General features: G+C 34.7%; 1 protein-coding gene across 1 annotated transcript; it reads left to right on the forward strand.

Annotated features, from left to right (window-relative positions):
• Nucleotides 1–326: 326 nt before the first annotated feature.
• LOC125369956 lies at nucleotides 327–8,877 on the forward strand. Its single transcript, XM_048373488.1, has 5 exons — nucleotides 327–806; nucleotides 923–1,180; nucleotides 3,197–3,266; nucleotides 8,574–8,622; nucleotides 8,727–8,877. The coding sequence occupies exons 1-5, from the start codon at nucleotides 327–329 to the stop codon at nucleotides 8,875–8,877; spliced, it is 1,008 nt and encodes a 335-aa protein (XP_048229445.1).
• Nucleotides 8,878–27,898: the final 19,021 nt, after the last annotated feature.

Here is a 27,898-nt window from a genome sequence, read left to right on the forward strand (position 1 = left end):
TGTTCATCCAATTCTAGGAAAAGGGTGTATATGTTTCAATATCTTTATTTTTTCATTGTAATTCAATTTTTATTTGCTTTAGACATGAACATGTGTAGCTAGATTGGTTGAACCCATTGGGGTTCCTTGCTATATTGGCTTTGTACTGAATTGTTTAAATTGGTCGAACCTAGGATAAGAAGAAGAGTCCTGTGAAGGAATACCAGCCTCCAATTCCATATCCTATGAGGTTGAAGTAGGAAAAGGTTGATCAATAGTTTGGTAAGTTTCTGGATTTATTTAAGCAGTTGTGAATTAACTTACCTTTTATTGAGGCTATATCGCAGATGCCCAGGTATGCGAGGTTCCTGAAAGAGATTATAAGCAACAAAAGGAAGCTGGAGGACTTGGGACCAGTGAATCTTAATGCAGAATGCTCAAACATTCTTCAAAATAAGCTACCAATAAAGAGGCGTGATCCAGGGAGTTCCACTGTTCCTTGTATTATTGGTGATTTGCATATTAGTGATGATTTAGCTGATTTAGGAGCTAGGATCAATTTAATGTCTAGCAGTTTATTTGAGAAATTAGGTTTGAATGAGCCTAAACCTACTAAGATGAGCATAAAGTTAGCATATAGGATTATGAAATTTCGTAGGGGAATAGTGGAAGATGTACTTGTTAAGGTAGACAAGTTTATATTTCCGGTAGATTTTATTGTTATGGATACGAAGGGTGAGAGTAGCGTACCTTTAATTCTAGGTAGACATTTTCTTGCAACATCTAGGGCTGTTATAGATGTGTGTGATGGGAAGTTACAGCTTAGAGTAGGTGATGAGACTATTACCTTTGACCTTAGCACTTTTATGAGACATTCACTGACCATGATGATATTGTATATTCTGTGGATGTTTTGGATGATATTGTGGGGTTTCATTTACAGGAGATATTACTTGATGATCCTTTACAGGTGGTATTACAGGCTGAGGATGAGGAGGAGTTGTCCAACGAGGATGTATTGGAACAACTTGCTTGTTTGTTGGCTAGTGAGCCGAGCAGGTCTGCTAACCATTTTATTGATATTGACAGGTCAGGGATGCAGAAATTGAGACCTTCACTTAAGGAGCCACCTGCCCTAGAGTTGAAGGAGTTGCCTAAGCACTTGACTTATGCCTATCTGGATGAGGCGGAGAAGCTGCCGGTGATCATTGTATTGATTACTATTCATAGAATTCTTTTGGCAATTGAGAAATTCTAATTGAGTTTGGAAATTTAATTGCAAGAAGAAGTTAATTTTCACTTAGAGGTAAGGATAGTTAATTTGCCGGATTAAGAATTAACAAAGCTTAATAGATGTGGATTGAAGCTTAAGGCTTACTCAATAATCAATCGTTGGGAAGAGATTCTAACTTTAGGTTCTTAGGTTTAGGAATTCAGTTGTCTCGAGAGGGAAACCAAATTCAGTTTAGAATCCGTCCACCGGTAGCATAACCGGACTCAACAATCTGTTATCTTCCATTTGATAACCAACTAGTATAGGTCCTCTTAAGGTTTGCTTGCTTGTCTTAATTATTCTCTTTGCTCATTCATTCTCGCATTACACTTAGAATTTAGTTTTTAGTCATTAGTAAATCTAGAAACCTTCGTTATTAATTTTAGGCTAGATAACAAGGAACGAAGTAGTAACTCTAGGATTTCACTTTCCCGAGGAATATGATTTTTTTTAATACTTGCCATTGTACTAGACCACATCGATAGGTTCACTGTCTTAGTTGTAGTTGCATAAGCATCGCATCATGTGTCAATATAGCTTGACACTTGTCATCACAAAATATTTTTATGATGATATGTGTCAATATAGCTTAATACGTGTTATTATAAAACTCTTTTGTGATGACATCACCAAAGAGTTTTATGATGACATGTGTCAATACTGCTTGACACATGTCATCACAAAAGAGTTTTGCAATGACATGTGTTTATACAACTATGTTAAGGATTATAAATCCTTGACAATATATAAGAGAGTTTCTTACTCCTATTATTATTAAAGAGTGTCAATTTGACATACTTATTATTATAGCAAGGTTATCATAGTATGAAACTTGAGAGAGGAGAAGGAGTACTTCATCTTCAAGAATTGAATAGCTTTGCTTGAGGTTGGTTGTGTGAGATAATCTAGAGGATTTGCAATTGCAAATCTCTATTTGATTCTCTAATAGAAACATCATCAACAATTAAGAATTGAATTTTGCTCTTCAAAGGTTGTAGTCTATTTCTTTATGTTCTTCATGTTCATAAAAGAAAGTCATTTCCTTTTTCAAATTAAATCCTCAATTACAACTTGTAACCTTAATTTCCATGAGATGTGAAATGTTTAGAGCTTTCGCTGTGCTACTGCATGTGTTTTTTTCAACAGTTCTATTTTTTTAGGCTTTCTCAACTTGCTTCAGCTCTTGTGCCCCTTTACCTATCATCTCAGCTTCTTTGTTAGAGTCACTATCTACCCATATATCCTTTGCCCCGTTGTCTTGGACTTCACATTTGTCCCTGAAACTGTACTAGATTTCTATGGCCATTACCAACTTCTTATCACCTTCCTTCCATATCTCTAGAAGGTAAGAGTCATTAATTGCTTAGTCATCATCATCCGATCCCTAGCCACTCGGCACAATGCCATCAATATGAAAAGTCAGCTGAAAAGGGCCTTGAAAATGGACCTTTAAATCAAATTTTCCTTAAGGCTGCCTTACTAGGTCTTCATACTCATCCCAAGGAGGTTGTTCCACTCGCCATTACCTAGAGTCTATTATGTCCTGAATTTCATGCTTGAGACGATTGTACTGATCCGTCATGTGCCTAAAAGCCTGGTGATACTCATAATATTGACCATTGTGAGGGTTAGTACCACTTATTGGTGATAGGGGGCTTGAGTTTCCTGCTCCTTACTATGTTTTGGAACACCACGGATAATGTTGCCCCTAGCTCAATGAAGGTTCTTTGTAGGCTTATTGGCTTTGCCTTTGGCTCTATTTCGGGTATCGGTATGTCTTGGAAGGAATCCATGACCTCTTTTTCACTAAAATTAGGGGTGATCATGGATACCTGGTTTAGAGGGTGTGTTATTGTAGTTAGGCAATGGGTTGCTTTTGGTGTTAGGCTGGTCAGGGTCAGTTAATTTTCTAGTGTCATTAAGGTCTTATATTTTGTGTTTTAGGCAGATATAGTTGTCGTTGTAGTGTTGGGTGCTTGGTGGAATTTGCAGTATGTATTTGGCTTGTATATAGGTGCGTTGGGGTTTGATGGGTTTTCGAAGGTTATGGTTGGAGCAGGCCATTTTGCACTAGCCTTCCGAAAATTTTCCAAAGAGGCTACTTTAAATGGGAGAACCTCCTAGGTTGCTGGACAACATTCACATCAAGATTTTTGCTCACTCCAACCTGATAATTCATCCTTCTACTGGTTCAAATATTTTTCCTTTCATCGTTCTCGATTTCTTCAACCTGAAGCCCATCATCATATAGGTCCATGAAAGTTTTCAAATTCATCATTTGAAGCCTCTCAACCCAGCTTGGAAGAACATTTCGGCCATCATACGAACTTGGTTCTTCTCGTAATGCTTATTCTTCATTAACCAGCCTTATTCCCTCATTAACCAGACTCATTTGGTTTTTTCTTAGTGGAATCAAGATCCCTCATTAACACTTTCAAATGAGTGTTGTAGTCATATTGCCTGACAATAGAATTATATAAATCTTGCCATTCAGCTGTGGTAGATTTTTCCAGTTCATGGTACCAATTTACAACAATCTTTCTGAGGGCAACATAAATAACTTGACAATTTAGGTCCTACTTAGTTGAGTAATTCCTATGATAGTAGCATACTACTTTAGATGAACTTTCAAATCACCAGTCCTGTTGAACTTGTTTACCTCGGGCATCCTGAACTTCGTAGACAATTTGTCCTCACTCGTCAAAACTAACTCATTAAAATCATAGGTCGGGTCCAACCCTTTGATTTCCAATATGCCTTGCATTTTGTCAAGTCTTGCACTCTAGCCACTCACAACTTCATTAGTGGCAAGGGCAGTCTCCTTCTTGATCTAGCATGAACTCATCGAAATCCTATAAATTTTGGGGCACTCCCTTCCTAGTAGGGTCTTCAGCATTAGCAGCAGTAATTTCAGTGACAATAACAGCTGGATCAACAACAGCAGGAGGATTAGCTACCCTAGGGGCAGCAAGTGGGGCTTGATTTGTAGCTATCCTAGCCAGAAGTTGTTAAAGCTCTTCTCGAGTTACTAACCAACACCATCGAGGCTATTGGACCAAAGTGCACAATGCAGCGATGCAAGAATCACTTGTTAAATAATAAAATAAAAAATAAGGAGACACTAGAATCAACTTCTCTTATCCCCAACGAAGTTGCCATTGTAGGCGGCGGTTTCGGGCGAGCACTCAAGTGTCTCTAGCTACTACGGTACTGCAAGGCTTTTCAACCTAATAGGGAACATGCTAACTAGTTATAGAGACTAACACGAAGATGGGAGTCACTACCTAAGTAATTCTCTGGGACACTTTTACTAATTAAGTGACGTTCTCAATTCCATAAGGAAGCTTCACCATATCCAAAGATGGATCCGAAAGCCAACTTATTTGTGTATTCTCCTTTTTAATTTTATTTTTTTAACGGGCTATTCCTTATAAATGCAACAGTTATATTTCTACAAGCAACCATTACAGCCTGTGAGGTCCATCTAAGTCTAGCCCATTTATATTAAGCCCAATCCCTATTTAAATTATTAACTTAATTAACTATTCAATTATATACAAAGGCCCACCTAGTCTAGCCCAATTACAAGATATGCTTTTGATTATCATATCTTTAACCTAAATGGACTATCTTTTTACATGCCAAGGCCCATTTGAGTGATCTTATTCTAAGTAGGTCCGTTAATTAACTAAAGACATAGAAAAGGCCACCAAGTCTATATGGATTTTAATTTTAGCCCAATTAACCATCTTATTAACTAACAAACTATATTTTCATGCTAAAGTCCAATTTTAAGGCCTAATGTCTATATGTTCGATTTTTATTAAGCAGACAGATACTCAAGTATTTGGCATACATCTAAAATAAAGCAAAATAAAGGCAAGAAATTAAATCTAACTATTACAACCCTTTCTACAACTAATAAACTCAAAGAAAACACCTAATCTGAGTTATAAAGTATAGAAAATCACTAAAAGGTTAAAAAAGTCTGAATTAGGGTAAAAGTTGGGGAACACCCAATTAGTGATGTCATTGAGCCGATCGACTCCAGGCACTTTCTCAAGTCGATTTCGCATAGTTTCTCAGTCCTCCCTCACCCAGAAGCTAATCCATAAGCACAAAGAACATCAAACATTGATTAATACTTAAAATAATGAAATAAAGACATTAGATAGAAAAGAAATAAATTAAATAGAGCTAGAACACATAAAAAAAATAAAAAAAGAAATAACTAACAGAAACAAAAACTTCACATTGTAGATCCTAAAACCAATCATGTATTGGGAATTGATGTTAAAACATAGGAAAAAGTGCAACAGAAACAATTTAAAATTTTTCTCAATTCTCATCAAGGATCTCATTGATTAAGATAGTCATAACACACAAAAGAAGCAAAGATGGAGAGGGCTTACAAAGGGAGTTTTTGGCCAATCCAAAGAGTGCTTCTTGCTTTATTAATTCTTGATTTTTTAAGGATGATTGATGCGCTTTAAAGCTACTCAAGTGACCAACCTCTTTTGGTGATTCACACAAGCTTTTAAGCAAAGATTTCATTAAACCACTATTAGGAGATTGAAAAGAGATGTAGGATATTAAATACTAGTTCCAAGCAAGGGGGATGAATCAATTAATCTTATTGATTGATTCACCTACGTTATTCTTCTCAAGAAATTTTTTTTCTCTCTTAAATGTGCAATCAACCTTTTCCTTTTAACGTAACACCCGAGAATTTTTTTCGTGTCTATTTTATTTTATTTCATTTTATTTTAATCTCATTTTTGGTGGTTGTGCATTTTATTTTTGGTGTTTATGTTTGATTTGGTATAAATTGGGTCAAATCTACCTTAAAGGAGGAAATGGTAATTTTTAGGTAGGAAAGAATGGAATTTTTTTTTCTTTCCATATCCATTATACCCATTTTTGTTTTATTTCATTTTTTTGTCTCCTCTCTTTCTTCAGTTCCTTTCTTTTTATTTTCTTCTCTACATTCTTTCTTTCTTTCCTCTCATTCTCTACAATCTAACTCCCCTTAACAATTCTACCAAATATTTCTCTTATCAAGTAATTAAAAGTAAGGATCATCATCAACTTCATTTTTCAAGATAAAGAAGATCCATTTTCCTTTTCTCCATTCTTCTTCTCTCTCTTAATTCAAGTATAGTATTATAACTCTTTGTTATAAGGGTTTTAGGTTAATATAGATGTAAAGCATGGTTTTGTATGTTAATTTCTTGTTATAGGTGGTTTGATTTGAATGCATGTGATTGCTATAGGTCTTGTGTTTGGCATCAGACCCATTTGAAATAGTTTATGCATGTGTTCTAGCATGATTTCTTGGTGATTTGAGCTTGATTGATGTTAATTTGTTTGTTTATGTTAATTGCAAGATTATTAAGTTATTCTGTGTTGGGTTTGTTGTAATTCAAATGGATTTGAGTTTGAGGGATTTTGAGAGGTGAAAATCTCTCATTTTTCTAGTTTATAGCTTGTGGCACAGGGCATGCAGGTTTTCTTTGACAATTCTACACGGATCGTGTCAGTCGGGCAGAAACTTAGCTTTTGCCATCATGCACAGGGCGTGCAGTATTTCTTCTTAGTTTGACATGGGGCGTGTCAGATAATAGAAATGGATTTTAGGATTTCGTCATGGACCAGGCAGAACTTGCCTTGTTTGGGTGACACAGACCAACCCTTAAAGTCGTTTTTGTGGTCATTTTAGCTCTTTTACAGCTTAAATCTTTTGGGCTATGCAATATTGGTGCTTGGTATTGGAATTGTTGATTATTCATTGATTATTGCTTTGGTTTGGCGATGGGTTAGAGTTAGTCTATTCTATTTCCCTTCTTGTTGATTTTATTTTGAATTGTGGTTAGATCGTTCGATGTCATCTAGCACACCGAGAGCGGAGTAGCGGCGTGCCATATTAGTGAGTTGTATAATATGTATGTATGTATATGTATGTATATATATATAGTCCTTTGCATATGCATCTTATTTCAAATAAATGGTGAACATGAGCATGTTGATGAGTATATGCCTATAATTGTGAATGATGTATAGTATTGTGTGGAAATGGGATTTCAAATTTGCATTACAGGATTAAGTTAGAACCACCTAACCGATAGGGATATCATCAGACCATGTGTACACTGGTTATGTTAAGAACTTAAGAATGAAAGCGAGCTATTTAATAAAAATATGTGTTTGAGTGATTATTTAGAGGGACGGGCACCGAGTTCGAGGATGACGGGCGCTTCTAGGTGGCATAATTTAGAGGTACTAGAAGGTTGGGCACCGAGCCTTGAGAGGTGACGGGCACTTACTAGATAAATCTTCATGAGGTGACTGAAGGTTTGAGCACCAAACCCCAAATATGGGGCGACAAGCAACTTTGGCAATAAATCCTCAATTAGAATGCTATAAGTGATAAGAGCAATTCATAGGTTCTTTCTCCTATCTATTTTCTCATTATTATATTATGCTAGTAATTGTCTCTGATATGTGTATATATACGTATAAGTGATATTTATATGCGTGTAGCCGTGTGAACCCTTAATATGTGTGTATATATATATGTTATACATTTCACTCAGTAAGGTCTGACTCCCCTTAAAAAATTTTCAAGTTAAGAAGTTAAGAAGATTTGGGCAAGCTATAATTGATCCCTCGTGGCGAATCCTTTAATTTAGTTTATTTTGTAGTGGATGTTGTAAATCCCTTAGGGGCTAACACTCTAGAACCACAATAAGTTAATTGTGACTTTGATGATGTATTAGAATTTTTATTGACTTATGTTAACCTTTTATTTAAGATTTGGGTTATTGACTCTAGTTTTAGACGTTGAGCTTATTAATGTTTAATTTGATTATGCTAATTATGTTGGCATGGTAAATGATGGATTAAAATTAGATTACCAACCTTTAGGCTTGCTATGGGCACCGGCAACCACGACTCTCGTGTCCTAGCACTGGTCACGTGCCCCTGAATTTGGGTCGTGACAAAGTTGGTATCAGAGCCCTAGGTTTATTCTTTGGACCTAGGAGTTAGGTGCACTACGAGTAGGGAATTCCTTCTTATCTTGGTAATTTTCTCTTTTATTGTGGTTATGCGTTGGGTAGTTCTAATAGACACGGGCAATTATGTTCTTGTGGATGTTGTATTTATGCATGCATGCTATACTATTGTGATTATATTTTATTTGATTAGTTGTTTTGTCGAACATTGGTGGTTTGAGGAGTTATGGGTGGATATTGAGGCTATTATAGAAGTGCTTTCTTATGTGTATTATTGTTGTTGTGTTATTGATGCATGTTTGTTTTAGAATTGAGGCTTCATAACTGCGGAGAACTCAATCTACTGGTAGGGCTAAGGTGAATGAGCCATAGGAGGCGCTTGTACTTGAAGCACCACCTAGGAGGACTAGGGTGCGAAATCAGGACAGTGATAGATTTATGAATACAGTTGGTATGATTAGGGCTAGTCAAGGTGTTGGTGGACAGGACGCGAGTGTGAAGCGCCTAGTCCAAGCCATAGAGAGTGTTATTCAAGTGTTCTTAGCGCATCATGCGCCTATTGAAGCTAGTGCCCTGGTGGGAGCTTCTTCAAATGTTGTTAGAGAGACATAGATGTGGGAGTATATAAGGTTGAAGCCTTCGTCCTTTACTGGAAGGGAAAAATATGGAACCGGAGGACTTCTTGGAAGAAGTGTGGAAGCGATTCCACAGCATTCAGTGTGCGGATAGTATGAAGATTTAGGTGGCGGGATTCACCATAAATGGGGGAGCCTCGCAATGGTTTGCTATGCACATTAAGCTGGAGATGGAGACTATAACTTGGGTGGAATTCAAAGGGAGGTTCACAACTTGGTTTTTATCGAAGAGTGAGAAGAGGAAGAGAATGCATGACTTTGAGAGGTTAAGGCAAGGGAATATGTCTATAAAGGAGCACACCAGGGAGTCTGTACGGTTGATCCGTTATGCGCCGGTGGTAGCAGCTGATGAGTTTGAGAAGTGCTCAAAGTATGTTAAGGGGTTAGACGAGTACTATGCTACTTTGAATACAGTACTTCAGAATGGATTTCCAAGTGTGGTGGACCTAGCTATGACCATGGAAAGGCACAAGCTTGGTGGAATTGTTGAAGTGGGATCAAGGAAGAAGAATAAGTCTGAGGGACTTGATGGTGAGCAATAACATTAATGGCAGGGTGGTTTTAACCCCCGTTTCTCGCCATTAGGGCCTTTTTAGGGAAATCAAAAGGGTAAAGGCAAGTTCAAGAATAGAGGGAGAGGATTCAGAAAGGGTTACATGTCAGCATCTATTTTCCGGATCTAGATATCGAGGGAATTATGGAAAATCCTATAATGAAAGTTATTGCCTTTCTTGAGTCTCGGAAGATTGAGGATAGGTGAATCCAAGTCAGGGTTAAGGATAATCGAATCAAATTTTTCTAGAATCATTTTGGACTCAATTTCTTAAGAAAAATGAAGTTTAAGGGTCAAAATAATGGATTTCGCAAAATCGAGGACTAAATTGCAAACTTTTCACAAACTTCTCATATTTAAAGCCAATCGGCTCTGCATAGAGCCAATCAGTTCTGCACAGAGTCGATCGACTCTACACAATACCATTTGGCTAGTTTTGAAAATTCAACACTGTTTTACACATGTTGTTGACTTAAAACACCAAAATTAATAAAAATAAGTTTTTGGAAGGTAGTTATGATAATTATGGGATTCTAAATATATATTTATTGATAACTATTTAAACTTTAAGGATTTTCATTTGATTTATTGAATATTAACTTGAAATGTTTAATTATCTGATAAAAGGAGAAGATAGTTGTTTCTTAGTAATTTAAATAATTAAGTAGTTATCTAGGGTTTCCTAACCCTACTGCTATAGATAGAACATGATACCCTAGGTCTAGGGTGGCTATATCGATTATATGCTATTGTTATTAAAAATACTAAAAACCTATGTTCGATTAAGTAGAGAGCTTTTTTGGTAACTAGAGAGCAAAGTCACTAAGAAAGAACCCTAGATTAGTAAAAATTTATGTGGAGCGACAAAAGATTTCCCAAACTTAAGCAGCACTAGATTCTCATCTGATCCTTGATTATCTCTAAAGACTCACAGATCAGCACACTACAATGATAATTTGATGGTTTTCCATATCCAGCATCATCAACATCACTTTCTCCTTCAATTGGTTCTTGTGTTTTTATGATTCTAGGAACATGATTAGGATTTTTTTTACAGTTTTCTATGTTTTACATTATTAGATTAGGGCTTCTTATGAACTAATATGTTGTTGATTTTATTGGGTTTTGAATAGACAATAATAACATGTAGGATTTGAATATGATAATATGTTTGCTTTTGGATTTTAAGTCTGATTAATCAAATGATTAGGATTACATGTTGGATCTATGTCTTCTTTATAGTTTTTCAATTGAATTAGATTTCTAGGGTTGCATGGCTAATATGCCATTCTTGTTCATTGTGTTTTTAGTTTTTTGGGTTTGTATAACTTTTAGAGTTTCTGGCTCAATTTGATATTATTTGTTATTTTTGTTTTATTCGTTTCATATTCTAATCATTTCTTTACCTTCTATGCATGTTAAAATTGACTCTAGGACATGAGGATTACATAGAGAATCGCAAAAATCAACCTGGATGCCCTAGAGCCAATTATTTCTGCGTTGAGCTGATCGACTCTATACCCCTTTGCTATGATTTTTGGTGTTTTGTGAGTTTTTGACGTACTTTTGTCGATCTTATGTACTGCAGTTAGGTTTTATGACTTTTTTTTTGCAATTTTAGTTATAGGCTAGTTGTAATAGTTCGATTTACCTTTCTGAACTTTTTTTTTAATGTATGTTAAATAAATGTAACATGATTTCTTAATTAAAAAATTAGACATATAGGCATTAGGCCTTAAAATTGGACCTGACATGAAAATTGTAGTCCATTAGGTTAATGAGATAGTATATTAGACCTAAATTTAAAATCCATATAGACTTAATGGTTTTGCCATGCTTTAGTTAGGTTAAATTAGGCCATATTAGATTTAGGATCACTGAATTAGGTCTTTTTATAAAAAATAGTCCATTAGGCTTAAAGGTTGGAAATCAAAGCATAACTTGTAATTGGACTAGACTAAGTAGGCTATGTATATAACTGATTAGTAATTAGGTTAACAACTTGGAGTATGGGCTAGGCTTTAACAAAATGGACTAGATTTAGGAGGATCTCATAGGCTATAATGCTTGATATGTAATATATAACTGTTGCATTTATATGGATAGTCCGTTAAAAAATAAAATTAAAGACAAATATACAAAAATAAGGAAGTTGGCTTCCATATCCATCTCTAGATTTATGACATAAGCTTCCTTATGGAATCAAAAAACATCACTCATTAGTAAAAGTGTCCCGGTTACCCGGTTGGCGAGTCCTATCTTTACGCTAGTCTTTATGACTAGTTAGCATGTTCCCAATTAGGTTGAAAAGCCTTATAGTGCCGTGGTCACTAAAAACACTTGGGTGCACGCCCAAAACCGCCCCCTACGGTGGTGACTCTAGTGGGGATAAGAGAAGCTGATTTCAGTGTATGTCTGTCTTTAATTTTATTATTTAACGAGTGATTCTTACATCACTACACTTTCACACAATGTGCATTTTGGTCCCTATTACCCTAATGGTGTCGGTTAGTGGCTCTTTGGTTCCACTCGAATCTTGGAATTACCCAAGATTCAGCTCATGATAATGACAGTAGTAATCTCCCCTATGAGCCCGTTTTGCTTACTATTTGAGATATTTCTCTTTATAAGTACTTAACCCTAAATATTGAAAAGCCTTGGCCCAAGAATGTGTGGAATCATGCCCTAGGCCCAAAATATGCAAGCTTCATGCTTATACTGAAAAACATTACCTTATTTATTATAAATATATTTTAAGAGATTATGGCATGCGCGTCGGGCCTACTATCCCCTGTTGGTAGGAAGTCTAGGCCCAAAATCCTAGGGAAGAAGGACTCGCCTCGAACCGTGTTTAGGAGTAATAAGGTTGGAAGGATGGTTGTAATATACTTTGCATATTCTTTGAATTTGTTCTGCTAGCTTTTGTATTATGATTTACATGTGTATCATGCATACTATGCAATTCATGCATCATACTAACTCTTTGTTTTAAAGCCATTTTATATTATCGTCCTTAGTTTGGATAAGACAAGAAGGGTGTTAAGAGGACCCATTTCACCAGCAATCGAGGCAATACTAGACAAAAGCCCAAAAGTCCACTACTTTCAAAGATGGTCCATGAGTAAGACAATAATGCTATCAAGATTGCAATCATGGTGATTGTGATTTGAGAGGAACTCCAGCAAGCTTTGGCTAAGATTTTTTGGAAACAAAACATCCAAAATACTACTACTACAGCAACAACTACCCATGATGTGGAAGCACATAGTGAGCACCTTTGGAATCTAGATGACTACATGCTAGAACAAGCTAAAAAAGAGTCGACTCTTATTGCAAAAGTTGTTATGGAATCCGAGATTTTATAGAGTAAGATATTTAAGATTAAGTGCTCTAACCTTTAAAATGCAAGACCCATTGTATTTGACTTTAAAAAGAAATCTAGATCGAGTTGGAAACTTTCATATAAAAAAAGGGAGAAAGGATTAAGCCTAAGATGCTCGAAGGAGCTCAAATCTTGGGGGCAATAAGTTCACAAGTCAATCTGGGCCATGTCAGATACTATCTTTGAAAAAAAAACGAAACAAAGAAAAAACTATAAAAAAAATCCTGCTGACTAGAGGAAATTTATAGGCTAGTTAGGCAAAAGTTAAGGAAATAAAAGATGAGAGAAAAATATTCAACTAGAAAATCCAAAAAGACTAGCTGATAGCAAGAGTAGTATTATGTGAAATAGAAAATGTATCAGTTTGTGCCCTTATTAAATGGAGAAAATTTGATTAGAATTCCTGTTAAATTTGTGCATTAGGTTTCATTGCGTGCGCACTACCAAAAGGAGAAAATAGATAAAAAGCAGAATCTATGAGATCTAATTAAAGCATGATAATTTTCTTGTAGCACTCAAGTCTCTTTCAGTTGACATTACACTCAATCAGTAAGCAACCTTTCAATCTTGTTTAAAAATCATACCTCCATGGCAAACCTTCAAAGTCAGGAGGTTAGTCCAGAATAAGCTATTGATGATAGAGCCTAGATGGGGTATAGAAAGTAGATTCTCAATGTCCTGGAAAAAAACACATGCCATGTATATTCGAAGAGTGATATGTCAGATCTTCCATCAAGGCAAATCCACTAGATAAGGGTCTCTAACAGGCCCTTCATCTATTCAACTCAATGTTGGCTCCTGGCTTGATAGTTATGCAAGTCTGCAAATGTTTTGGCTCGTACTTCGTAATGTCTTTTAGAACTACCACCAGTTGGACACTTCCCAAGCATCCAAATCTACAAAAAGAGAAAATAAATATAAGAAACTGCTAAGTTGAAAATCCGAAAGAATGGCTTAGGTAAAAATAGAGTCCACTAAGTTGAAAACCCGGAAAAAGGGCAGCTTAGGCAAAAGTTAAGATATTAGCCTACTAAGTTGAAAACCTGAAAAGGCGGCTTAAGCAAAAGCTAAGGCGTAAAATTAAGAAAGAAAAAGAGATTTGGTTACTATCTGCATGAGATTGTCGCGAAGCCAAGTTTTCATTACACAAGTATTGGTACAACCCCAAGAAAAATTATTCAATCTTCGCATGCTTGAGTTATCTCTAGATCCGTACTTCCTGTCATCACCATGACTTTCAAATCTTTGATATGAATTAATTACAACATTGACCATTAGGATTGCAAATGAGACTTTGGTTCTTTGAAATGTCTCTATTGTCTATCTCACTTTTTAGATAAAGAATACTTAAGAACCACACTTTATTCTTAAAAAGAATATTAAAGATCCAAATATCTCTCATACATTGCCTCAAATATAATGAGATTGAGCTTAAGTTGTAAGAAAGACCTTTTGGAACTCTTTACAAAAGTCATGCTTTCCTTTTTAAAAATAAAATGAATCTGTCTTGTGAGTTTATTCTATGTGATTCATAATTAACATCTAGAATAACCATAAAGTCTAGTACATAACATGATATATGTACATAAAAGAATATTATGCTTTTGCATAAATCATTCTATTAATAACCTCTTTCTCAATGAGTGTTTATAACACATATCTTTAGAAAGAGATATATCATAAGACATCGCCAAGAATTTATCTGTCATTCTTCCATGTTAAACTCCTTTAACATATATGTTTATGTATTCGAAGTTTATAACATTCATGTAGTTTTTTAAGCATCTAAATCTATAGATCTCAGTCCTAAAAAGTAAACTGCATGTTCTAACTCTTTATGGATTTATAAGTCTTGGTAGACTCCTGATAAAGGAGTTGTCACTTTCCCTTTATCTATATGTCCACAACAAACAATATTAGGAAATATTATTATACTCCTACTAATCCACTCATATACACTTATTTATTCTATTTGAATTGATACTTATAATTACATTACTAACCAATCCTTTAATTAAGTATATAACTTATTAAAGTATGTAACTTATTTTTTTTCACTCAACCTTTGGGCAAAGATTTTCATATTAGTTTTCTCAAAAACTCACTTTCACATTAATGGATCTTATCCATTTAGATGGGTCCATCACAGTCTTCACTTAGTTAAACAATATGGTATCCATAACAGAATCTTATAGCTTGATGCCAACTCAAAGAATTAATGTCAAACATTAGTTCTTAATATAGTAGTCGCATCAACAATGAGGTATAATTACATATTCCATAAGACATCTCCATTCTTATAAATATGTTGTATCCTACTATATACTAAAAATTGTGTATGTGATTAGTTTAAAGTTGTGTATCTTATGCTAAGCACCTTCAAGCTTTGTTCTATTTTAATGTTAGTTTGTTTATCTTGATCTCTAACAAGATCTATCAAACTTCTCATGCTTCTTTAGAAAACTTATTTTCTTGAAAGACAACATATCCCAAACAAACACTTTTCTTTCAAGAGTATGATAATATTTATATCCTAAAACTCTTTTAGATATCTTACAAACTTACGTTTATTAGATCAAGCCTTTCAGCTTTGTCTAATTGCATATGTTTCTCTTAGAAATCACATACTAGTCTATATCCTATAAAGACTTTATTATAATCATATCATAAATGGAACATATTAGAATTAATGGTTATAAGAGTGTATATCCTATGAGAAGGCTTGCAACACTCTTTATTGATATAATTATATCTCACAAATTTAGGTTTCGTCATCTTATGAAGCTTTATCAATTTAAGTAATTGTAAGTTATAAACATTCTAGTGATGATCCAAGTATTCCATATCATGATCTATTCTTAATATGATACTTTATCATAACTCTTCCTAAAAGCAAGCATACATCCTATGTATTGCTTAAGAATTCAACATATGTCTCTTTCTCAAAGACAACTTTATCATAAAATTAATTTCATAAGATTTATAAGTTACATAACTTGTTTATGTTACTTACTTGTCTCTTTCTCAAATACAAATTTATTATGAAATTGATTTCACAAGATTTATAAGTTACATAACTTGTTTATGTAACTTATTTATCTTAATATTAATAATATAATCATTATGCCTATTTATGATTACTTTAGTTTTCTCGCAATAGGGATTCATTATCTTACTTTAATATAATCTTTTGTATGACTTTCTAGAAATATAAGTCATTTAACTAAATAAGGCATCAATTGCCAAATATTATTAAATGAAATTATAACAATTTTTCTATAAAAAGAATTAATAACAATGATCAAATTCTTAATAAGAAAAACAAAACTAATAACTAAACTAAATGGCAACAATTGTCTTCAGGCTAGTCTATTCCTTAATCTCAGAATTAGAAGCTTGTTGTTACTTCTTATCCTTCAAAGCATCGAGATAAACCTTGCAGCTCCTTCTTTAATGTCCTTTCTTCCCATAATAGTGACACTTTCTTTTATCCTTATTGACACTTTTAATAGCCTTTAAGGCTTTCTTGGACTTCTAGGCTTTCTTTTCCTTTTTCTTCTTAGACTTACTCTTAGCAGCCTTAGAAGGTTCTACCATTAGAACAACTCTCTTTTGTTTTTTTATGGTGTCCTTCGTAGTTTTTAATATATTAATAAGTTTGGGTATCACATTATCTAATTTATTCATAATAAAAATTCATAACAAACTATGAATAACTTAGAGATTGCAAAGTTAAGTCTATACTTAATTCATGGTCCATTACAAAACCAAAACGCCCTAGATGTTCAATATATCCAAGCATCTTTAGTCCATGAGCATTCACAAATGCACATTCGACCATCTTACATCGAAACAATTTCTTTGAGGTCTTATAGCTTTCAGTCCTTAACTACTCATCAAATATTTTCTTCAAATGTAAGATGATAGTCTCAGCATCTATATGCTCATGTTATCTTTGTAGTTCAAAATTCATAAGCCATCACACAAATAACTTGGCCATCGTCTTCTTGACGCTTTTTGTACTCTTTGACCACCTCCTCGGGTGCATCTACGGCAGAGAGATGCAATAGAGGTGTGTCTACCACATAAAGCTTCTTTTCTTGTTTGAGAACAATTCTCACATTATGACATCAATCAAGAAATTTCGGCCCATTAAGCTTGTTGGTGTCAAGGATACTATGCAAAGATAGATTGCCACTCATCTTTTCTTACAACCTTCCCATATAAAGATAAACGAATATAAGTTAATTTATACAAGTAACTAGTAAAGGTCTTGCACCCAATTACTTAACTCCCACTATTTTTTATACAAATCAATAGCCCTTATTATCAATTCGGGATGCTAACAATTTAGCTATCCTAGTGGGCTAGTATCTCGTTTATTTTAATATAACATTGAGTGACTCAACAAACCATATTAAAGTAGATTAGGTAGACAACTATTTGTCAATTGTATCTCTATATAACTTCTAGATCAATTAGGCAACAACAACGTTTGTCTAAACATATTTTATAATGTTCCAAATATCATATATGTTTCACCTAATTCACGCATCTATCTTTATATAAACATGAGTTACTCATCCGATTTAGATAAGATACTTAAGTAAGAGTCATCAATTAAAATAGAGAACATACCCAAGTAATAGGCAACCTTGAGTGACTCAACAAATTAACCTATGAACAAGGCTTTTATTCCTATTTTAGTTATGGAAGGCAGCTTAATCTGTTCTTAACATGTGACTTAATATTAAATGAGGGATTTATTATTAACTGGTGATTAAGGTCTCATATTTTGGCATGAACATACAAATATCAAATATAAAGGTTTCATGCTTTGGCATGATCATGCATATATCATACATCATATATATAATATAAGTTAAGCTTGCCAAATTACTATGGAGGATTATTGACTTTCTAAAACTAGTTATCTCGAGCCATCGAAGATAACTAGATGGTCAACACCTAGGTATTGCCTTCATGATCTCCAAGTCTTGAAGCAACATTCCATTCATCTCCATTTGGCACCATATCTCCATCCGGATTAAAAATAAGATTCTATCTAACTATTCTAAAACTATATAACTATTACATAAGATTTAGAGAAATCTTGAGTTGCATTCAAGTGGAGTTAGATGAGAAAAGAAATTTACAACCTAGAGAAAATTAGAGAAAGACAAGGAACGTAGTCCTTATTCCAAAAATACCAAATCAAAATATTCAACCATTCAACACAATCACATTAGTCTTTATAGTCCATAACCATCCATCATAATGCCAAATTTAATCATATTTTATAAAGCATATAAAAGAATCAAGATAACATAATTCAAGTTATTTATTTATTGCATGTAATTGGAACTAAATAGGGTATGGAGAATTAAATAATTAAATCATATTCAAAAAAATTCTCCTTATTTTAGTGTAATTTGTAGCCAAAACGAAAATTAGGACGTAAAGTCAACCTTTGACCAAACAAACTTTACTAATCCTAGTCATACTAGAAAATCAAGATTTAATCTTAGTTGAAGAAATTTATAACAAGGCTAATTAATCATATTAGTTCCAGAATTAATGGAGTTAATCAAGATTCATCAAGATCCATCATTAAGAAATCAAATTTTCTATTAAATAATTCAAGATAATCAAGATCACAAGGAAATCATCAAGAAATAAGGCAACTATGCAAGGAACATGATCAAGATTTAAATCAACTTTCAAGATTGCTTCAAGAACTCATCTTATGCATGATCTAGATCTGATGTTCTTCTCAAAAGGTTTTCCATTAGATCAAGAATCACACATATGCTTAATTCAACAAGCAATTCCTATACAATGTGCATGATGGTATGTTGTGTGCATATATGGTGTTCATGAAGATCAAACCTTAAATTTTCAGAAATCTAATGGTTCATTATTCATCTTCTAAATCATATTCATTGATGTCCAAAATCAAATCAAATCAAATCAAATCAAGAACCATACACATATGCACATGCCAAACCCTTAGGATGTGTAGTATGTACATAGTTCTGCTTTGATCATCAAGAATCCAATTCCAAATTATTTTGAACGAATTTTGAACATCAAATATCAAAGAAGAGTTGCTATAACAATTACACATTCATTTATTTCAATCAATATTTCCATCCAAATTTGATTAGAAATTGTGTGCTGTTAATCACATCAAAGTTGTTTATGCTTTTGGCATAGATTCCCAATGCCCAAACCCTAATCAAACGAGATCCAAAATTTATAGAAACTTCTAGAACATAAGTACTATGCCTTAGGGTTCATATGCAATAATAATCACCTAAAAAATTTGAAGTATAGCTATAGCAACCGACCAAATCTCTAAAATAGCCCAGAAATTCCAGATTTGCATTCTTATGATCAATTAACAATTATGCAACCATTATAATTAAATTAATCAATGGAGACTCTGATACCACTATTAGAATTGATATTAAAATGTAAGAAAAGGCACAACAGAAGCAATTTAAAATTTTTCTCAATCCCACCAAGGATCTCATTGATTAAGATAGTCATAATACACAAAACAAGTAAAGATGGAAAAGTCTTATAAAAGGAGTTTTCGGCCGATCCAAAGAGTGCTTCTTGCTTTGTTGATTCTGATTCTTCAAGGATGATTGATTCACTTTAAAGCTACTCAAGTGACTAGCCTCTTTTGGTGATCCACATAAGTTTCTAAGCAAAAATCTCACTAAACCACTTTTAAGAGATTGAGAAAAGATGTAGGAGATTGAATGGTAGTTCCAAGCAAGGAGGATGAATCAATTAATCTTGTTGATTGATTCACCTAGGTTATTCTTCTCAAGAAAATATTTTTCTCTCTTAGATGTGCAACCAACCTTTTCCCTTTAACCTTTTTTGCCTCATACGCATCTCTTTCTATATATATTACCTTTTAATCGAAGTCCTTAAAGGTTTACAAAACCCTAGTGTACATTAAGTTGGACTTTGTTATCATAATTGGACTTTAATTAATATAAGAACTAATTCATGGATACTAAACCCATAATAGGTCGAATCCCATAAGCCCATTAGCTCTTAATTGATTAACTATTAATTAGGCCCAATACATATAAGCTTAAGTCTAATGCTTAAAGCCTCATTTTAATCCTCACTTAAAGCCTATTTGTGTGTGACCTAAAAGGTTCCTAACATGTTGTCAATGAATATGGATTATGAATTCAACTCTTTTAATTCAATGTGAATTCTCTAATTAACTTAATCAATATTCATAGATCAAGATTGGCATCTAGCAATGCATCATGACCACCCAAATGTGTATAAATGATTAAAGTGCTTTAATCAACCTTTGGAATGAACAATCTTACAATGTGATTTAATCCTTTCATTGTACTTTATCCCAATTGATTCATAGAGCATGGATGCAAGTGTCAACTCTATAATTAAACCAATCATATTTATTCTTGATAATTGCATATAACATTTTAAATAAGATCTATGAAACACTTTTCATAATATTCATTCATACAACTTAGCCAAGAATTTTCATGTTAAAGCATATCAAGAATCATTAGGATAAGGTCCTATGACATATTACCTTAGGCAATGAGTTCTATATTGATAACTTATTATCTTCATATGACTCTTACTATATCCAATAACTATCCCTTAAGCACTCCATGGATAGGAGGACAAAAGATAGCACCAAAGTATAGTAATCCTCATGTAAGATAATACATTGTTATTTCAAGTCTAAGGATCACGTCTTATATGATTGTCATAAGAGTAGTCTATAGACACTTAGGGTAAATTCCTTATGGACTACACAGTAGGGTCGTGTTCAATGAACTTGTTCTTGCAATAAGCATCCATATGCTTATCTCATAATCTTTATTCCTCAACCTTATGAGATAGATTGCTTACTTCACAAGTAAGTAGACATAATGGTAGTCTCGAGCGTTTTATCAATATCCAATGATCAGTTTCTAATTCTTAATCAAACATCGACTATGAACAAAGTTTAGGAACGTATGTAATGACAAACTCATCATTATAAACTCGCTTTATAATTTCTCTTACATTTATGTTTATATGCCATGGTGTTTATCTCTAACGATTTAGATTATTCCTTGATAATACCTTACTACTCATACCATGGGAGTCGAACAATGTCTTTAGTATGATTGTATGCCATCAATTATGATGTATAAATTAAAATAGATTATCTGATAACTCTTTATCTTTAAGGCATACTCCAACAATCTCCCAATTGCAATAAAGCACTAGCAAAGCTAATCATCATGGTATCCAATACTGAACTCTTTTTTATGATGATCATGTTCTTGTTAGGTCAAATCGCTTTGTTGGAGGATTAACATAGATCATCTAACAACTCCTTGTCTTTAGGGCATACTCTCACATCATGCAACCTTACAATCATATTTAATCACATAAATCACATGAAATATTATAATGGTAAAATAAATCTACCATGTTAACCTAATTAGTTAATTCATTAGAGTCAAAAACCCAACACAGATCATGATGTTATCAGATTTAAAATCCAGCATGAACATACATTAAAGAAACATGTTCAAATATTAAAAACCCTAGATATGTAGATAAGAAACACATAGAAAAATTAAAAGTCAATCCTAATCATGTTTCTAAACTCATAGAAGTATTAAAGGAAAGAGAAAAAAATGTTAATGATGCTGGATTTGGAAACTCTCATGTTGTCACCGTATTATGTTGACCCTCGAGTCTCTAAGGATGATGAGAAGGTGGAATCAAAGATTGGATATGAATCCAGTGCTTTTAGGGTTTGATTTGTTTACTTTATGAGAAAATTTTTTTAGGGTTTGACTTGGTGTTTGGTTTATGAGAAAAAAAATTTAGAAAACCTACTATTGTTCTAAAAGAGTTTCCTAAAATGGCTGCTCTCTTACTAGCTTTTCTTATGAACTCCTTAAAGAATGCTCTGATATTTTTTAATAATTATTGTAGTTAATAATCGATGTAGCTAATGATTGCTAAGAATTCCTAATCCTAAACCTAAAATATAGTATTCTATTTATAGCAGTAGGGTTTAGGAAACCTTAGGAAGATTAGATAAGATCAATAAAAAAAATAAAATCTTTTTTATATGTCAAAAGTTTAGTATGATAAAAATCCAAAATAAAATCTTTTTAAATTTAAATAATTATCGATAATATCTTCTAGAAGATGCTTTTAACATTTTAGGTAAAAAAATACACATAAAATGACGTCGAAAGCCAAGATAAGAGACAATCAAGACTGTGTAGAGCCAATTAGCTGTGTACAGCCGATTTACTCAAGGGCCGAAAAGTTTTAAAAAATCTTGTAATTTAGTCCTTAAAATTTTAAAAACTGTCATTTCACCCCTCAAACTTAATTTTTTCTATCAATTGAGTCCAAATTGATTTTTAAAAAGTAATTTTGGTTCAATTATTCACCACCCTAATCGGGATTCATCCATCCTCAACCTCCTAAGACTTGAGAAAGATAGTAACTTTGATCATCGGGTATTCCATAATTTCCTTCATATCTAAATTCGAAAAACAGGTGTTAACATATGCCAATATCAAATTTTTTACTAACACCTTTTGATTGCAAGTACTCACTTCAACCCATGTGACGGTGTTAAGCTATCGATGGTAAGCATCCAACTAATGTGAGGACCCGCTCTTGTTGCACGAGTCTGACCATCGACCGAGGAAGGGGATGGTAGGCCCACTGAGAGTAGGGCACCTAATCGAGGTCAGTTAATGCTCATGGGCCTATATCTGCACAAAGCATGATTAAAAGAATAAGAATGAAAACAAAGAACAATAAAATGAAAATGAAACATATAAGAGACGTACCAGAAATAGGTAAATGAAGCCGCATAGAGTCCGCTCAGCTCGGCATCCCCGGTCTAATCCTTGGCACGATTGCACCAATCCAGCTCTACCCTAGGCTAGCCGAGAGATAATGTTCAAGTCTGCCAATAAAGGAAGAATCCCAAAGTGGACATATTACTTTATATCCGCTAAGATTTTGCACCTCAACAATTATGCGATAAACGAGTGAGCATACTAGTCAACCTCGTCATTAATCAAAGGCTACTTGACGGTGTCCACCATCCCAATCTAGTGGACTTGTAGAGAGGTAAAACCACCTTCATCTGGCTCTTGACGATAGGCATGAATCCCAGCAGCTCAGCCAACCCACTCATACTCTAATGGAGTCAGTAGTTGAAGATCGGGAGATCACCATTGTAACATATCTAGTGAGGGTGCTATAGTCTAGTAGGGTCACAGTCATTTCCTTGAAATGCAATTGGAAGGTATGCGTCGTATCCGACCACCTCTCTATCAAAGTAGTCATCGTCACTATATCATTCTAGATGTGTAGAGAGTGCAAAACGGAGGCCAAGTAAAGCCGGCATCAGCAACACAAGCCCTAACCCTTGTAGGTAAGTCGTCCCACCACGTAAGTGGGTAGGAGAAGTTACTCGCTAGGCCATGACGGGCAATAAACGACTATCAATAAAATATACTAAACTAAGTATCTTTCCCTTTTTACTTTGCACTATATTTACCTCTAACATTCAAGTTGTTCACTCTTCTAAGTATTGTAAGCCTCATTTAATTTATTGTTATTCATTTATTTCCTAACATGCAAAAATAAATAAATAAATAGAAATTGTATGTATAATAATAAAATAAAATAAAGTAAAATAAATAAACAAAAATGTGTATAGAATTATAAACAAAATAAAGTAATAAAGAAAAACATAATAATCATAAAATAAAAACCAAAAATAACAAATGAAAGTAATAATAAAAAAGAAAGTCAGAATCACCAACCGCAGGATGTTGCTAGAAAGCCTGGTGATTAGCCGGGTGCACAAGGAAGGGCGTGTCATACTCCTCCCCTATCACCATAAAGTGGTTCAAATAATCCATCATAACTGGTCATCGAAGCGATTGCACTGGGACTCTGGGAATACGTGCTCTCTAATCAGCTATTAAGATCTCGAAATAAAGCACAGGTATATGTTTCGGTAGAGTTTTGAATTGGCAAGTCTTAAACGCCTATCAAGCATCTCTCTCTCACTAACAATTTCACCCATAATCTATAAATAAGGCAAATGATGTCAGCTAGCATCACTTGGCCTCTTCATAGTCCAAAATCCGGTCTAAGCCCATGTAGACTTGAGCTTAGCCCATATGGACTAAGCCTCAGCCGATAATGGGGTATGCCCGAATAAAGGCAAAATAAGGGCTCTTTTGACCCCAAAAACTATAAATTGAGGCAAATTTGCCCTTATCCTTTATATTTACAGATAATTCAATCCTAATAAATAGAAATTTTTGATTGCTCCCACTAACCCTAGTCTGAAGGAACAATTTCTTTACAGGTAATTGCTTTGTTCAAACTCACAATGCTCATTCTATAAAGTAAGGGGGTAAAGCTGCCTGCACTAAAATTAAAATCAGTATACGAAAATGAGTAACCTAAAGAATGGCGAGATGGTGTCTCCCAAAAAGGTATAAGAATAGAGAGGTGATGCCTCCTATCTGGGGGCAAGATGGTGTTTTCTCTACAGGGGCTCATTTAAAGCAGTAAAGTGATGCTCCCTGCCTCAACAAGAGTAGTGAGATGGTGTCTTCTATGATTTGAATAAAACTAGCGAGATGGTTTCTCCCAAAAAGTATTTAAGTAGCAACATGGTGCCTCTACTTCATAAGTCTAGTAAAATAGTGAGATGGTACCTCTCATAATAAAGAAAAATCCTTCAAAAGCATATATAGAGGCAAGTTGGTGTCTTCCTCGAATAAATATAACTTTAGGAGAAAATCAAGCCCATCATGTGACATCTAATAATTTTTGCTTTGGGTAACCGAAACAACCAATCCTTATAATACAATACCATCTTTGAGAGTACTTTCTTTAGGTTCTTATTGTTTGCTTCCACTGCTCCATTCGCCTAATGCCTGTATGGAGAAGACCTATGTTGTTCAATCCTATACTCCGCCAGCATGTCTGTTGTTTGACCTATAAACTGCACACCATTATCTGTCACAACATGATGTGGGACCCCATACCTGCAGATCAGGTTCCTCACTATGAACCTAGCCACCTGCCTCGCCCCCACAGTAGTGACAACTCAGTCTTAACCTACTTAGAGAAATAGTCAATTGCCATTATTATGTATCTATGACCATTCAAAGGAGGTTTTAAGTCTCCGATGATGTTGATGAGGATGTCAAAAGGCCATGAGGATGTCAAATTCTGAAGCTCAGTCAAAGGTATGTGACTCAAGTTGCTATAAAGCTGGCACTTAGAGCTATATAATACTTTTCCATTGTTAACCAATAATATCCTTGACGTATTACCTTTCTAGTTAACACTGTGTCGTTCATATGAGGCCACATCCCCTTTTATGCATCTTCTCCATTACAAGTTGTGCTTCCGCTCTAATAAGTTGCCCCCATATTCTTTAGCCCAAAAGGCATAATCTTATAGCAGTATGTACCCTATTCGGTGATAAATGATGACTTCAGCTTGTCTATTACTACCATCATGATCTGGTTGTACTTGGAAAAACCATCGATGAAAGAGTACATCGTAATTGAAGCGGCACTATCGACTATCACATCTATATGAGGAAGGAGAAAATCATCATTAAAGCATGCCTTGTTCAGGTCCTAATAATCCATGCACATCCGTACTTTTCCGTCTTTCTTCAGGACTGCGACGATGTTCGCTAAACATTCAAGATAGTCGACTATATTAAGGAAATTGGCTTTTACGTGCTTAGCGACTTGTTCCGGATTCTTCTCTGCCTATTTTGATCTTAATCTTCTCATCTTCTGCTTAATCGGCTTGATGTGCGGGTAGGTGGAATGTGGTGCTCTGCTATCTTTCCATCTAACCTTGGCATGTGGTCATAGGACTAAGAAAATACTTCTTTTCTTTTTTCCATTATTTTTTCTAATTCCCTCCTCTCCTCAAGAGTTATTATTATGAGCTATCAAAACCTTTCTTGGATTTTCATTTGTGTCTAAATTAAATGAATCAATTTATATAGAATTAATGTCTAACATGCACATGTCATGATTATCAAAGTGCACACTACCATCAGGAAAAACATCACATAAGTAAGTAAAATTGGAGTTTATATCATTGATCTTAGAAATAAAACAAATATCATTCTCATAAAGATCGGACGTGATTATATCGTCATAAGATACATCAATGATATGCTCCTCTATCAGAGCAGTTAGCTCTTGCTAATTCAGCCTCTTAGGTAGAGAGATAAATTCTTCTAGTTTCAGCTCTTTTACCTTGGTGGTGACCTTTTCACAGACTTCCTTGATGCTCAACTCGACCATCCTGTTGATGATCAAGTTCTTGAATATCTCGAATCCCGGCACCTTAGTTTTAGCTACTGTAATAAGTTCGGGCTTCCTAGAGTAGGGTTTGTACTCCTGGACAAATATATCTTTTAGAGTCTTAAACTTTGGTTTGCCCTCATCTTCATCCTCATGGTACCCAGCTCATGTCGAGTCTTCTGACCTTTGAAGTCTGGTAGCTCTGCAGTACCTTGCTGGTTCTTTCTTAGCCCTATTCCATGCATGAAGTTCATCTCCTTAAATATCCTGGCTACTTTTAGATCCATGTAGTCCTCGCAGATAATAGCAACTTGGAATCCAATAGGGGCTTCCAGCTCCTTGACAGCTTCTTGAATAGCCGAGACAACCTTACCCCCTTTCGGCATTGATAGTCAATATTTCACCTTCATAAGGGAACTTGACCTTTTGATGTACAATGGAAGGGACTCCTCCTAGGGCATGAAACAATGGCCCACCCAATAACAAAGCAAAGGTTACTAGGATTTCCATGATAATAAATTCTACCCAAGATTTAATGGGACTCATTTTAACCAGTGCCGAAATGTCCCCTCCACGTCTGCCATCATTTTATCATAGGCTTTTACAACCATATATGATGGTTTCAGAATTTTTTAGTCATTCTCAGCTTAGGGAGTATGTGAGAGGGACACATAATAATGGTTGACCCATCATCCACCACCACCACTTGGAGATTTTTTCCCCTTGACCGCTACTGCTATACAAAGAGCCTTATTATGGTCTCTTCCCTCTAATGGTAGTCTTCATTTTAGAAAGTGATCATCCTAGTGGTTTTGTCAATTATGGTTTTGATAATCTCCTCGGGGGTAGCTGTTATGCTAATACTTATACTAAATAAGGCCTAGATTAAAGCCTTTATATGATCTGATGAGTGCATCAATAGTTCCAGATATCAACTGTCTTCTTTTCTTTCTTAAGCTGCTCTAACAACCTATTATCACCTCCTTCAAGCACTTTCTCGACTTGCTTTAACTCTTGTACCCCTATATCTTCACCCTTACCTACTAGCTCGGCTTTTTGTTGGAGTCACTATCTGCCTAGATATCTTTCACCCTAGTCTCTTGGACTTCACACTCATCCCAAAACTATACCAAATGCCGATGGCCATAACTGATTTCTTCTTACCCTCCTTCCAAATATCCAAAAGGCAAGGCTCATAAGCCGCTTGATTATCGTCTAACCCTCAACCACTTGGCACAATATCCTTAATCCAAATGTCAGCCGAAGAAGGCCTCAAATAGCGGACCTTGAAATTAAATTTGCTCGAGGGTTGCACTAATAAGTCTTCACATTTATATCAAGAAAGTTGCTCAACTTGCCATTCTCCATAGTCTATTAAGTCGTGGATATCGTGCTTGAGACAGTTGCATTGATCCTTTACATTCCCAAAAGCCTGGTGATACTCACAATATTGGCCATTGTAAGGGGTTGGACTACTTTTTCATGTTTAGGGTTTGAGTTTTTCGCTCTATTTTAGATGTGGGAACACTATAAATAATAGTGCCCCTAGCTCAGTGAAGGTTCTTTGTGGGCTATTTGGCTCTAACTCTGGCTCGGGTTAGGATATATCTTGGAAAGAGTTCATAACCTCCTCTTCACTAAAGTTAGGGGTGATCATGGACAT

Source organism: Ricinus communis, chromosome 1, assembly GCF_019578655.1.
Source record: "Ricinus communis isolate WT05 ecotype wild-type chromosome 1, ASM1957865v1, whole genome shotgun sequence".
In the NCBI taxonomy this organism is placed as follows: domain Eukaryota; kingdom Viridiplantae; phylum Streptophyta; class Magnoliopsida; order Malpighiales; family Euphorbiaceae; genus Ricinus; species Ricinus communis.

Bases quoted from the DNA above. Each gene is read 5' to 3' on its own strand.
- LOC125369956 (XM_048373488.1), top strand. From the start codon at position 327: ATGCCCAGGTATGCGAGGTTCCTGAAAGAGATTATAAGCAACAAAAGG. The intron at 1,181-3,196 runs GTGATCATTGTA...TTTGTGTTTTAG, and splicing joins ATGAGGCGGAGAAGCTGCCG to GCAGATATAGTTGTCGTTGT. The intron at 3,267-8,573 runs GTGCGTTGGGGT...TGTTTGTTTTAG, and splicing joins TGTATTTGGCTTGTATATAG to AATTGAGGCTTCATAACTGC.